Source organism: Mytilus californianus, unplaced genomic scaffold, assembly GCF_021869535.1.
Source record: "Mytilus californianus isolate M0D057914Y unplaced genomic scaffold, xbMytCali1.0.p SCAF_1, whole genome shotgun sequence".
Lineage (NCBI taxonomy): Eukaryota > Metazoa > Mollusca > Bivalvia > Mytilida > Mytilidae > Mytilus > Mytilus californianus.
In genome coordinates this window covers 62,059,540-62,074,489 of record NW_026262581.1, presented here as the reverse complement: position 1 = coordinate 62,074,489, position 14,950 = coordinate 62,059,540, and the positions used below count along the sequence as shown (strand labels likewise).

General features: G+C 30.9%; 1 protein-coding gene across 4 annotated transcripts in view; it reads right to left on the bottom strand.

The window, feature by feature from the left end:
• The window catches only part of LOC127705571 (uncharacterized), a 40,124-nt gene that overhangs the window by 8,724 nt on the left and 16,450 nt on the right, over window positions 1-14,950 (bottom strand). For 3 of the 4 annotated variants that reach the window (XM_052209920.1, XM_052209915.1, XM_052209902.1), the window contains 8 exons: window positions 11,216-11,428; window positions 10,097-10,212; window positions 6,174-6,265; window positions 5,685-5,789; window positions 4,375-5,190; window positions 4,078-4,194; window positions 2,625-2,660; window positions 600-755 (listed from right to left, as the gene is read on the bottom strand). In XM_052209920.1, coding sequence (XP_052065880.1) covers window positions 600-755; window positions 2,625-2,660; window positions 4,078-4,194; window positions 4,375-5,190; window positions 5,685-5,789; window positions 6,174-6,265; window positions 10,097-10,212; window positions 11,216-11,341 — 1,564 coding nt within the window. In that variant the 5' untranslated portion in view covers window positions 11,342-11,428. Of the gene's footprint in view, window positions 1-599; window positions 756-2,624; window positions 2,661-4,077; window positions 4,195-4,374; window positions 5,191-5,684; window positions 5,790-6,173; window positions 6,266-8,393; window positions 8,510-10,096; window positions 10,213-11,215; window positions 11,429-14,950 lie in introns of all 4 variants that reach the window. The other variant, XM_052209911.1, reaches the window with a different exon arrangement.

The window sequence follows — 14,950 nt, the reverse complement described above, 5'->3', positions numbered from 1 at the left end:
TAAAAGACTGCAGGTAATATTCTAGAGAAGATAACGGGAAATTAAAAAAATTTCAATCATTTACCTTTTCAGTATGTTTGCAACTATTCTTCATAAAAAAGTTGTAAAATGTTTGAGCTTAGCAATTTATAATTTTTTTAAAATATTAAGGACAATCAAAATACCTCCAACATGATTATTTCCGATATCCATGAGACTGTTCAACAAAATAAAATGGTTGTAACTACTTGTAATTTTGTGAAAAAATTAACAAAATGAAATAACTGTCAACATGCATATCTTCAATTTATGTACAACTGTTAACCAAAATAAAAAGGTTTGTTTTGTAAAATGTAAGAGAAAATTAGCAGACAAAAACTGGAGCCTATCTGAATTTTCCCAATTTTCCCAAGTAAAACAACTCTTAATACCACATAGCATATTCAGATTATGCCCAAGTGTTTTTTTTTAAATTAAGCTCAAAATGAATAATGTAAAAGAAAATTCATGTTGTTCTTTAACCGTCCGAATAGGATGAAGAAAATAATAATATAGTTTTCTTCCAAAAAAATTTGTCTATTTAGATGAACTTCACTATATATGTTGACACAATAAGTTACCTGGTGGTGGAGTTGGGCAGGTATCACAGGATCCAGGACAATTTTTCGCTACATAATCATTGGTACTGCAATATTGCGTCCAGTGTTTACAGTTGGTGTCACTATCTGGGCATAGTAATGGGTTTGGTGGAGGAGTCGGAGCAATTGTAGCTGAAACTAAAAAATACAAGTTTTAGCTTTCTAAAAAGCTTTGTAGTGCTTTGCTGTTTCATAATTTTAAGTAAGATGTGGTTTTTGTGGTTGTTTAAGTACGATAAAGATGTTATGTATTCCCTTTGTGCATACACTCATAAGTGTGGTCTTATGAGCCCGTCTTAGATGAGTGTATTGTGGTATACTGTAGTTTGTCCATGAATACTTCCTACAAAAACTTAAATTTGCTTTAACCAATATTCCCACAAACTAAAACGGAACATTAGGATTGATAGACGAAAACCTTCCTTTGATTTTAAAATTCTTATGTGTCGTCATTCAAGAGATAGCATTAGATTTTGAAAATTTATGATTTGTCATTCCACAGTTATGGGACTTATAGTAATTTTCTAAATGGCATACTCTAGATCTAGAATGTTCAGATTACCTACAACCTTTACACTGTTGTTGGTATTGGCGAATCTAGACTCGGATTTGAAAAAAAATTATAGTTTGTCGTTCCATAAAGGTATGGGACTTTTAACAGTTAATTTTGACGAAATATTTATTTGCATGTTTTCTTACACAACAATGTTACTAAGTTGTTATTAGATGCATACATATTTCAGATCTTTTCACAATAATTCTAATGCACAATTCGGTGGTATCATGTGGTTTTGGTGTAGCTTGGTTTTTTTAAATATCATTTTGTTTTATAATATGGAATACTGTGGATTCATTATTATTCGTTGGATACCAATTTTGTTGGGTTTCGTTGGTACAGGTGAACCACGAATTCAAATGTTCAACGAATAACATATTTTCAATAGGCTTTGTATACAGAGATTGGCAAAACCACGAAATCAAATATCCACGAATATGCAAGTTTTCAGCAATCCACGAAAATTGATACCCACGAAAATAAATGAATCCACAGTACACGTATTCTGACAATTTCCTTGAAGATCACTGAAGGTTATATGAATTTAAGTGTTGGTGTATATGCATATATAGTCATATGAGCTCTCATAAACTTGTTGGTCTTTGCCACTCTTCTAATTTATCTACACGAATTGACTCAAGACTATACAGCAAGGTAAACCAGTCAAGGTAAAATTATTCATTGATCGAGTATCAGATCGGATCTTGAATACCCACTTTGAAACTATGTCCGTATTTAATATTTTCTCTCGTCCGGGACATGATCCCATTTCTAAATTTCATTCTAGCCAATAGAATCTTTCCCTCATCAACAGGTAACCAATGAAAATCGATATTTGTTACGTAATAATTTCAAGATAACGCGAATATCGTATGAAACTACCCGATATGAATATTTCTGAAAGGAGTAATTCTAAACCAATATGTATTAATATTTTCTATCTTAATAATGTTTATTAAATTGCATTTGCCTTTTTTAAATAGAATTAAACATTTCTCTTCTTACATTTTAATCCATCGAAAGTATACATTTACATTAAAAGAGATCTTATAATGTTATATATGAACGCTGTCAAAATAAAATTACAAACTTATAAACATCTGAATATCTCAAGTCAGGTTATTATCATTTATATAAACAGATGTCCATAACTAGGGCTCTATTTATAGACTTCTGATATATCCTGTTCTGTAACATTTCTGTTGTGTCGTTCCCCTAAATATCAAATGTACGCTGTTGGTACGTTTTACATCTATTTTTACTTTATGACTCTGTTTTGTGCCTTACTGTCCGTGTATACTTCCTACATAACTTAAATTTGCTTTAACCAATATTCCCACGAAACTAAAACGGACCCTTAGAATTGATAGACGAAAACTTCCTTTGGATTTTAAAGTTCTTAAGTGTCGTCATTCAAGTGAGATTGTAACAAAATAATCTTAAGAAAATACCTGGTTTGTTAAAGTCTGTCCTCTGGTTTGAATTTGCTGGAAATAAAAAAAAAGAATTAAAAAGACATTCATAATAAGTTCCGTGTATGCGGTACGTTTCTAAAAACAAATTCTTAAATAGCACGAATTCATTGAAATTTCCCATGGGAAATTGAAAAAAAAAAACAGAAAAAAATTTGAACAAAAAAAATGTATCTCTCAAGGCTGAAGCCAAGCAATTCCTAGAAATTGATTTCCCGAATGCAATAAAATTTAGCCTTTTTCTCTCTGTTTGAACACTTCGGATATAAAGATTCCATCGGAATATCGTTCACTTGTAAGTAATTAATTTTTTTTTCGTAAATCAAATATCTTATTGGAAGATTATTATTCGCCAAGATAATATCAATACATTAATTGGAATAATGCATAGCTAGGTGAGAAGTTTGAGATTTCTATCGGGACATACTAATTTACGTTTACTAGACAAAAGGCATGAAGATATCGGCCTAAAAAGTAAAACTTGTCATTTTCCATGTTGTAATAAATAAAATATCACGCAAATAGTTCGATACCAGAATTTGTCCTTTTTAAAATTGCACATTTCACATTTTAGAATAGAAGGTATAAAATTGTTTAAATGAATTGTTACAATTGTGTTTTATAGTGTATTCATAAAAAATCAAAAGTCCAACAAAAAGATAACTATTAAGAAGCATAATAAAAACTTCTTATCTAAAACATATAAATTAACGAGTACACGATGATCAAAATAATTGGTCTTATATGTTAGGAAAGTTGTATTAGTTTTTATCATATGTATTCTCTTGCACATATATATATATGTGAGTCTAAAAGATTGTGTAACAATACCGATAAATAGATGGAAACAAAACTCTATATATATATATATATATATATATATATATGAATTTAGATTAGATATTGCACATGCGTGTAAATAAAAGGGAGATCATATAACATGAAAATTAAAAACAACAGAAAATATAAAAATGAGCTTTATTCTAAATCCAATAACATTTCAGGTTAGAATAAATCCAATAACATTTCAGGTTAGAATAAATCCAATAACATTTCAGGTTAGATTTATTGAAGGTAAGCGATTGCTAGAGATTAACATTGGTTATATATTTACATTTTAACTAATATAGATGTCAACTAAACTACAATGTTCTAAATATGCATGCATATAGAAGTATTGTCTTAGGCGATCATCTGAAAACAGTAGAATTAGACAATATTTCTTGTTATGAGCAGTGATAGTATTGTAAGTATGAAAGTATGTTTTTTAACAATTGTATAGAAATTTTCCTAAATCACTTTCCAATTTAATTGATGAAATTTGTTGCTCTCTTGCAATCGCTAAACTTTTACATTATCATTTCATTTTTTTGTAAATATCGTCTTCTTCCACTGCTTTCAACAATGCTCAATATGATTTGAAGCACAAAACCTGTTTGTTCTGGAAACATTGTGGTACTCCCAAAAATGGCTGCTTCACGAAATTCTTCATTTTGGTTGACTACTGATGTTTTGAAAACAAATCGTACCTTTGGCTTGAAAGGTCTACCTACAGAAGAGATATAGTTTATATTTAAGGTACGCATGAAATGTAGTGTTAAAAGAGACATGTACGACTACGTTTTCTATTTATTCTACTATCACAATTGATATAGATTATAAAACATCTTGTAAAAGAAATCTCCAAACCAGTAATATATTTTATTGCAATATTGAGTAAGGGTCTTACTTGGAATTCTATTCCTTCGTCGGTCTTGTTTTTCTGGATTTCTGTCTGTTGGAGATATGTCCTCGGACTTCTGTCTTTGACTTTTGTTTATTGGCTTTCCATTTGTGTTTATTTCCTGATTTCCTCGATTATGAATCTGTTCAGGTAATTCTGCTCTGTTACGCAAGTTCTTATTATTCTGTTGGACACTAGAGTCGTCTGTTTGGCTTATTTTAAGCTCAAACCATTTTGGAATTTTTCTTGTGGGTGTCGGTGTTGTAGTAGTTGTTGTCGTAGTTGATGTGGTTGTTGATTTTGTTGTTATTTCTCTATTCTTTGTTAGCTTTTCAGGTTCATTTCCCTGTTCATTCCGATGTGATTTAAAAACAGTACCTCTAAATGAAAACACTGGACCATTTATTGTCATTTGTGCATATACTGGACTTATATCTTTAGCTATATCATCTGTAAAATTTTTCGGTTTTGTCGAGTCGTCATATAGAGATTTTGTCTTTAAAGGGTCTTCACTTGGAAGTACTAAGCTATCTAAAGTTTCATTCTGTTTTACATTTTCTTGCTGTTTCAATTCTTCTAATCCAAAAGCACTTTCATGCATCCAAAGTTGATGCTGCCTGGTAGGTCTACTAGCAAGTTTAGGTATTGGGTCTGTTGGTCGAATCGTTATAACTTCTTCTATTTGGTGTTTTTTAGGAGGACTTGAGTTTTGATTGAAACTATCAAGAAATGAAGGCGTTACTGGTCCTCTGTTGAAACTATCAAGAAACGATGATGTTACAGGTCCATTGCTCCACCAATTTCGTGGAAGCTGTCTTGATACTGTGTAATGTAATCTTATACGAGTTATTGACAACATTTTTACAATTAGAAAAAAAATTGGAACAAATGTTATTTTATATTTCAAGAACCTGATGCCCTATCTAACAGGTCTCTTATTATAAAAGAAGTTCTCATAAGGTCTGCTTCTGCGAGTTTGTAACGTGCATCTTACAGTTTATATCTTTTGGATCCTTAAATGTACTATATCGAGTAGGACCTCCCCCCCCAAAAAAAAAAATAAAAAAAAATAAAATAAAATAAAAGTTGTTATAGAGTACATGCAGTTATGAACACACCGCGAACAAGTTACTTCTATAGATTTTTATATATAAAATAATGTATAGAATATCTTCAAAGAATGTATATGAAATATGATATCCGTTCTTTGATATGATGGAAAGTATCTATAAAGTCATTTTATATCGCAGATAGTTATTCCTTCTCGTTTGTTGCCAACATATTAGCTGTATGTGCTGTATTCATAAGAAACTTACCTCGTTTCTGTTTCTGCACATCATCAAATGACAATATTGGTTTAACTCGTGGTCTTGGTGGTCGTCGATTTTGTACAGTAACTCTAGTTTGTGACGGTCTACTTTCTAAAAATTATTCAAAGTCAATTTAAAAAATATATATATATTTCTAAAAGCACCGTGTCGTCTAATGTTTTAAATCGATTTACTTCAAGTTTATCATTTAAGTTTTTTTTTTAATTAAAAAAAAAGAGTACGTAGCAAGTAGAAAGTTTAATTTTATATAAAAAAAAAGAATAAAGTGTACTAGATTTTAATTTGTTAGAGTCAATTCTAACCTATATTTATTAGTAACGTGAACCGTTCGGAAAACATAATCAAATACTAGTATCAAACATATAATAGAATAATAATTTTATAAACTGAACGGAATCAATTGTAAAACGCGTTATGTATCGGTGGCTTTCGCAATGAAGAAGTCTCGATCTTAGTGTAAAATATCCGACTTACTGACACATAATTTGTCCATACATCTTTCTCCTAAATCACATAATGTACATGGATTTCCTGCTTCAAATGGCATCTGTCCTAGAGTGTTACCTCTATGAAATAAACATAATTCCTCTGTTATTATTAAAACATTAAAAACTTGAAACAAGAAAGTATAATTAAGTTGTAATGTTTTATTAATAATAGAAAATTGATTTACTATTTGATTGAATTTGAAATGTTCTAAAAACAAATATGATGAAATCTTTGATAAGAAAAAACGATTGCAAAAAAGTAGTGAAAAAACTTAAGAATTTTAATGTACAATTTCAAAGTAAATAATTAATTATTATATATTATGAAAAATATAATGACAAACAAAAAATACGACTATTACCGTAATATGTGAAATTTAAGATACAGAGACATGCTTCATGCAGTTCGGAAAACAGGAGTCAATTCAATACACAAACAAGACACAAACCGAAAAATGTTATCTCATGCTTATTGACTGTCAAATGGTCGAATTTTCGGAAGACTTCTATTTTAGCGAACCCCATAAAAAAGTATGGGAAACTATTGTAGATACTAGTATAAAGGACGGTTGCGCCAAAAAAGAGAAAAACGAAAAATGGGCCAAAAATCTAGAAAATAAGGTTAAAATTGAAGTCTCAAGTCAAAGTTCTGTTAAGAAGAAATAATAGTCTTTCCAGAATTGAACCAAAGAAATCTTTTTTTCCATTCTGTTTTATATTTTAATATTTCCAATAAAGTATTGCTGGAAATAAATTTTCTAAATGCGCATACGCGGTGCATCACGTTAATTTCGGGATCTTATGATTCCACTGAGTCGACGACATTGTAACTCCTCGATGATATGACTTGCCTTAAAGTCATTGTTTTTTTTTAATAAATATGTTATTACTTTGATATTGACACTTAAAAATTTCAAGTCGACACAAATGTTATTTGTATTCTTCAAATTCAAGTTGTAGACATATGAGTTCCTAAGCGTCATTTTGGTGCAAAGTTTGGCTTGTTTGCTCCTCAAAGTTTCATATTATTCTGGAACCCCTGACGAGTACGTACAAACGGTGCATTAAATTAAGTTCTGTAACATGAAGTTTTAATATATTACAAGTTTGTCAATGGAAGATTGGGGCTTCGATAGCTTCATGAGACATGTTTTTATTTAAATTTGAAATTAAAGTATTTCCATTTCACTTAAACTAAGATTCAATTCTCCCATCACTTGCCAATCCAAAATTGTGATTAGAATATTTCAGAAAACAAAGCAAACAATGTCATTTTAATAATTTGTTCATATTTCAAATATGTAGTTAATATGCCAAAGTGGGGAACGTTCGACTTCATAAGGCAATGATAGGAAACATCGAACATTACACAGATTTCCCATACGATGCTTCGATCTTTTTAGCGTTCAAAGTAGAATAGAACAACGGAATTACAAAAACATATGATATGATGTTGCCAGAAAAACACCATTATGTAGTGCTGTGAATTAAAGTAGAGATAATAAAAAGAAATTTTAATAGGATTATGTTGAAAATTATCCCAAGCTCTTTAGAGCGAATATTTCAACTTCTTAAAATATATTATTATTGATTTAAAAAGTAAAATAACAAAAATACCGAACTCCAAGGAAAATTGAAAACGGAAAGTCCTTTATCAGATGGCAAAATCAAAAACTCAAACACATCAAACGAATGGAAAACAACTGTCATATTCCTGACTTGATACAGGCATTTCCTTGTGTAGAAAATGGTGGACTAAACCTGGATTTAATTTTATGTTGTATTATGTAGTTAATATTTAATATTGTTTTGTTTATCGAACTGTATAGATCAGTTCAGTTTATTGATAAAATACTTTTTAACTTGATCTTTTATTTGAGTGTACGTCAGTTGCCAGAGCCCTTCTTCATTTAACATCTGAAACATGTAAAGTGTTAGTAATGAAATATATGCGTGCTAAATACAACAGTGCTCAAAGACGAACAAAACATGTGCTGAAACTATGTACCAGTAAAATATCTATAGTGCTTTTGCGGAAAGTTTTCCTTTCAATAATTTAAAAGAATGCAAAGGGGATTGTTAAGATATATTATTAGATTTTTGACATGTAAATTTTGTAGACTCAAATGTTACATATATGAATCAAGCTATGATTAGTTGTTAATAAAGTGACGAGATGAAATGAAAATGTTAAACATTCACAAACTTTGGATTGTAAAGACATGTAATGAACCAGCCATTATTAACAAATTCCTCCACTAAATTCAGTTTTGCACATCGATGAGCAGCACACCCAACTTCGTCCGTTTTCGACCAAACCACCTGCAATTTATTTTAGCATATATATTCTTGCATAACTGTTTTCTACCCATCCCATTTAAACATTAACATTAATCAAACAAGCAATATGTTGAAGTCATGTGTAACAGATTATCATAAGCAATATAACGATTCGTTATGAGTTTTGAACAAATATTTTGCGAACAATTTGACCATTGTTTTTATCAACATCCTGCATTGACAGGACGATGAAAGGTTACTACATTGAATTCCCAGAAAATAACTTTCATCGGCGTTCTTCTTTAAAAATCATCTTCGTTTGACTATATTATCTTAAAAATAAGAAATTTTAATATCGTTTAAGAAATGTATATAGTAAAGTCAATTACATATGATAATCTAGCTATGGTTATAAATTACTATTCTAAAATATAATATAAATATAGAATATTGTTCATCTGAAAGATTTCCAGAATTTGATCTCATAACTTTCATAGTAAATTGTGTCGGTGACAAATTTACATAATTCAAAATCTGGAAATCTTCATAATTGTGTTGTAATGCCATATAGCATATAATTCAGTACACACATTTAGATTCGGTTAAAAAGTATTCTCTTGGTGAGTTATGTATCATAGTGAATGGTGGTGAATGTGAGTGATTCATTCGGAAATACCTATCTGTATATATTCAAAACAAACATATTTGTATATGCCAAAAATATTAACCAAACAATGTCATGGTAATTTCAACCCTCAGAATTTTTGTACACACAGATTTGATTTTTGAGTCATCTTTCGAGAAGCGAACTTACAACCGGCATGTAAAGACAAAGGTGCTAATCACTACACCAGATCCGATTCTCAAAAAGGGAAGTTTCACCGGGGTAGTGTTACCTTTGCTTGACACGAAAGTTTTTTAATTAGCACATTTCAGTTATATACACAGTGTGTGATGCGGTCAGTAGCTTTAATTACTATGATTTCAATCCGCTGCATATATATAGTATCTGAGAGGTAATCACTTAAAATCACCGACAATCACCCCGTTTCACTTTGATTCACCATATTGGGATTTTAACAGAATCATATTGTTTGTACTGTATGAACGAATAAAACGATTCAGAATTAGTTATCAAATAAAATATGTAGATAAAAAATGTAATAATCTAATTTCGTACTAGTAATTTAGACAGAATATTGAGCAGAATAAATATAACCATATATTATTAGTAAAAGGATCAAATGTCATAACTAAAATAACCAATACGTCAAATTATTGGAACATTCTATAAAGATTTTTTGCTTCATAACTGTTTTAGACGTTTCGTGTTCAGTTTCAAACGTTTAGAACCGTGTCAAATACATTGATACAATACAAATGCTAATTATAGAAATTCTATTAAGTTATTATTCATTTCATTCTACTTTAAGCATTACATCACAATTTATGATCTCTTGTTTATATCACATAATTTTTCATTTCAAGTATTATTTGTTTTCTTTATTTTTCAGATTTCTAAAGTTGCACTGTCTAAATATCTTAAAGTCCGAAATACTTGAAATGTAAAATTATCAAAACTCAAGCAATTTCGTAGACCAAAACGTATATAAAACAAACAATACAAACTTTGGACTATAATAACAGATAAAGAACCAGGACTTTAATGCATAATGAGTTGGCAGATTTAACGAAGCACATCGATAAGCTGCACAACCGATTTCTGAACTTCTAGCCCAAACCATCTGAAAATATTTTAATATCAGAACACTAAGTGTATTTTTACAATTAATTATAATTTACTTGAGAAATACATTATACTAGTAAATATCTATTTTCAAACTTTCAGAATTCTCTTAAATTTAAGACTAAATTGTATTAGAAATAAATAATCTTTCTATGTTTCTATATTTCTATATTTTTTTTTCATTATAGAAGACAGCCTTTCTATTTGTATGCCATTTTGATTTATAGCATTCTAGTATATAAATCGAAACAAGAAATGGTATGTCAGAATAAAGAAAGCGGATATCTCGAGGACAATGCACAATCGAGACAAAAATCAAAAGCAACCAGACAGTTGTACATACAAACATAGACGTATATGAATAGTGAGCACAAATATGCATGTTTTTTATTAATGGCGTGAGAACGCTTACAATGCAATTTTCCATAGAACTTCTTTTTTCAATGCGTATTACTCCTTTAAAAATAGTTGATCAGCGCAAGTTACCAAACTTTTCCAAGCATTTTTGGTATACATTTCATAAAATCCGACAAGAAATGTAAATGTGATAGATAATTGCTTACAATACAATTTTCAATATAATCTCCATTTCAAAGAAACATGATTCCTGTACTATAGTTGACCGGCACTGGTTTTCGAAATCGTCAAGGACATTGCTGATATAAACCTTTGATATTTATTTCATAAAAATCTGACAAGAAAATGTAGGGTTTAGCGCGCTTACACAGCGATATTCAATAGAATTTACATTTCCAATAGACATAACTCAAATAAAAATAATAGTGGAACATCGCTGACATGGACGAATACCCAAATATTGAATATTGTTATGTTGTTAGGGAGAAGAAGATGCAGGACTGTCAAGTATGCATGCCGATCAATCTGTATAAACAAATGTGACATACATGTACCTGTTATATATATGTTTTTTCATTGAACTTAAACAAAGAAATTGAAACTTTGGTAAATATTTTCCTGTAAATTATAACTGAACAAACTACCTGAGTATAACTGCAAGCATCGGTACAATCACCGGATCGTCTCCAGCCATATTTTTCCGAATACCACGTGTCAATGGCGCGTTCTACCAACACTTGATCTGGTAATGCAGACTCTAAATAAAACATATTTTCTCCGTTAGTTCCAGCTAAGAACTGGTACCAACAACGACCAACCCATTTCTCTGCTTCTTTTGCTAGTTTATCGCTCCATCTCTATGGAAAGAAAATTTCGAAATAATATTTTGATAAAATATAAATACGTACTAAATTAACGTGTAAATATGTTGTAAACTTTTAAAGTTGTTACAGTACTTATTATTGGCTAACATACAATCATATGGTTAGCAGTTTTAGATTAGGAAAAATAAAAAAATACCGAGGGAAAACAAAAACACAATATATAAAAATAGTAAAATTTAATCTTTATGGTGTTAAATCTGCAATGGATCATTGATAATTATATTCAAACGCCACATTTCTTCTGCTTGTACCTGATGCAATGATAAAACAGTAACTTGTTCCCTCTTATTAAATTAACATGATATTCCAGAAGATATTCTTCATACATTCTCATTGAATATATTTCTTCTTTCTTGCTCTTGTAAAACAAATTTGAAAAGAGAATAGTAGATCTCCATATGCACGGGTAAGAATAATAAAGTGTTTTTTATCACATAGGGATTGCCTACTTTGTACCTTGGATTTCGTTTTAACTGAAATCATTTATTTTCTAAAAATTTGCCAACAAATACAGCTTATTGAATTAATGGATTCGAAAACTGGAGATACCAAAACTGGAGGCCAATCAAACTATCAACTTTTAGTATTTGTCCTTCACTCTAAACAACAAAGAATCAATCGCTCCTCATCAATACAGGACGAGTCTATATAAATCAGTGTTTGTACTTACTACCTAAATGGTATCTTCACTTATCTCAATTGTACATAAAAGTACTAACTAACTCTAGTCTGAACTGAACTGTTAAAAGTTGCTAAGAGGTTTCATGTGGTTGAGTTCTTACGAACGATTAAGTCTTTTTTCTGTCACCATTTTTATTTTAATACTTTTTTTTTATCTTAGGCTTACTCTTTAGACCATATCGCTATTTGGAAATCTGCTACCCTTGACCCGAGAATCTGAGCCGCTTGAACTATTGACGCAATACAACAATCACTTTTTCATTGTGGCGTCAGATATTTTTTATTGTGGCGTCAAAATTTTACCGGAACCTTTGTGATGTCCAGGAATGGCGGACAAATAGCGATAAGGTGTATTCCATTTGGGACTTTTCGTTTGAATATCCTACACACTCTAATAAAATTGATTGTGTAATTGTTTTACTTTCCTCATTTGATAATGTTGGTTATATGAATATTTCTTTTTCAAACCGCATCGTACAAATATGATCTTAAATGACGGGTTTTATTGTTTCGGTTTTTTCTGCCTTTTTTTTTTGCTTTTTGTTTAATATGAAAATAAGAAGATGTGGTATGATTTTCCAATGAGACAACTCTCTACAAGAGACCAAATGACACAGAAATTAACAATTATAGGTCACCGTACGGCCTTCAACAATGAGCAAAGCCCATACCGCATAGTCAGCTATAAAAGGTCATGAAATGACAAATGTAAAACAATTCAAACGAGAAAACTAACGGCCTAAGTTATGTACAAAATAATGAACGAAAAACAAATATGTTTCACAGCAACAAACGACAACCACTGAATTACAGGCTCCTGACTTGGGACATGTTCTTTTTTGTATTTTGTCCCTATATATTTTCGTATTTTCACGTCAGTCGATTTCTAACTTTTCAGAGAATATTACGCACAAAGGTTGATTCAGAAACACAATTTAAACACAAAATGGTACCGGTGTTTGACTTACAAAATAACCATCCTTTATTTAACGTGATAACTATTTTTTGGTGAAAATATGAAGATGCCGAATATTTGTCTTCACATCAAAATTATGATTTATATTGGAATAATTTAATTTTTGATGCAACACGTCTTCTGATTGGCTGAAAGTTATTGTCTATCAGCTCATAGACATAATTTTGTCATGTGACCTTGATGTCATCATTTATTCATGATTTACTCCTTAAAGATTGAATTTATAATTAAATCATAAGGAATGACTGTAATGTTTTTTCAGTCTATTCGATATAACATAAAAAATGATGTGCACATTTTCAAATAAGCCGCTACGCGGATTATTCAGTGTGCACCACATTTCTGATGTTATTTTTTCATAGACAGAAAACATATTTCAGTCATTCCTTAAATGATTATTAATTGTTTGTTTCATAACGTCCAGTAGCAAATGTTTCATGAAATTTCAGGACGAGAGCAAATAAACAATACATATAATAGGTAGGTCCAGAAAAAGGTGTCGACCGGGTTGAAGGGTGGAAAATTTGAACTGCCACTAGAACATGAGGGTAAATAGGATAGGGACAGAAATCTGGCCTTACAGCAGGCCACCTACGGACCCCTCAATCTCAAGAGTTTTTTGGAAGGCTTCTTCGCGTCCAGAGATCATGACACTCTAACTACACGAGGCATCGGATTTAACGACCCCATTCTGACCGGACGTGGCTGCGTACTTATACATCCCACACAGGCAAACGGAAGCCCCAATCTGGCAAGGGTTTTACTACTGGTCGGAAGAAGACCGAAGGAACCAGATTTCTATTCTTCAGTCACCTGTGGATTTATAGTGGAAGGATTGATACTATACATACATAAAGCAACGACAACATTTTTGTACATTACAGATGAAGTTACAAAAAAAATATTTTCAAATAATTTTATCTTAATTGCGACTCCTTCATATCACAAGTGATAAATCCGATGGTTACATCTTTTTAAGACCATAGCCATAAAATATATAATGTTTGGGTGGTGAGCTCATCATTGTTTAATGAATAAGTCATTGTTTTGAAGAAGTATGTATGACCACTATGAACAGAACAACGATGTTGCATTCAATGTTTCTTGGTACAGGGAAGAAGAATACGTATGGTTAATTCAAAAAGAGGGGTCTCGTCAGTTTTATTTTTACATGTATCTAAAGATTACCGTTTTAAAGGGGGTGGGAATGACCTCTATTGGGAATGGGAGTACGATGTAATGAATGCAGCTTATGATAAAGGATAAGAATATGTATAGTTTAAGAATGAGGATCTCATCGTTTTTTTTTTTTTTATTTTAGGTGTCAGACCACCAATTCACCCACTCCAATTTAGAACGTATGCAAAAGTAGCCCTTTCCTCTTTCCTGACAAAAAAATAGGGTGTCTTCCCGATTGTCCCACTTTTTAAAATTACAGGTAAAAAAGTAATGAAATTTTGTGGGACAATCGGGAATATGTTTGTGGGACAATTGGGAAGCTTAAATGTTGGACAATCGGGAATTGTTTTGATAGTGATTAATTTGTTTGTATAGGGTGTAGAAGGAATGGTTACAGGTAAACAATCAGTGTACAATTGAAGTATCATCAATCATAGAATATAATATTAAGTAAAAAAACATCACATATCAATTTTTCATCCTGTCTTGTGCAAAGTCATTTATTTTCAGTTAATACCAGGCCAAGTTCTTCATTTTCAAAATCCTCCTCCCCTTCCCCTTTCGAAATCAAATGGTCGTCCCCTTATTGAAAGCTAATGTAAGGACGTCATCAATAGTCTTAGAAAAGTATGATCATAAACATCGTTACCGTAAAAACT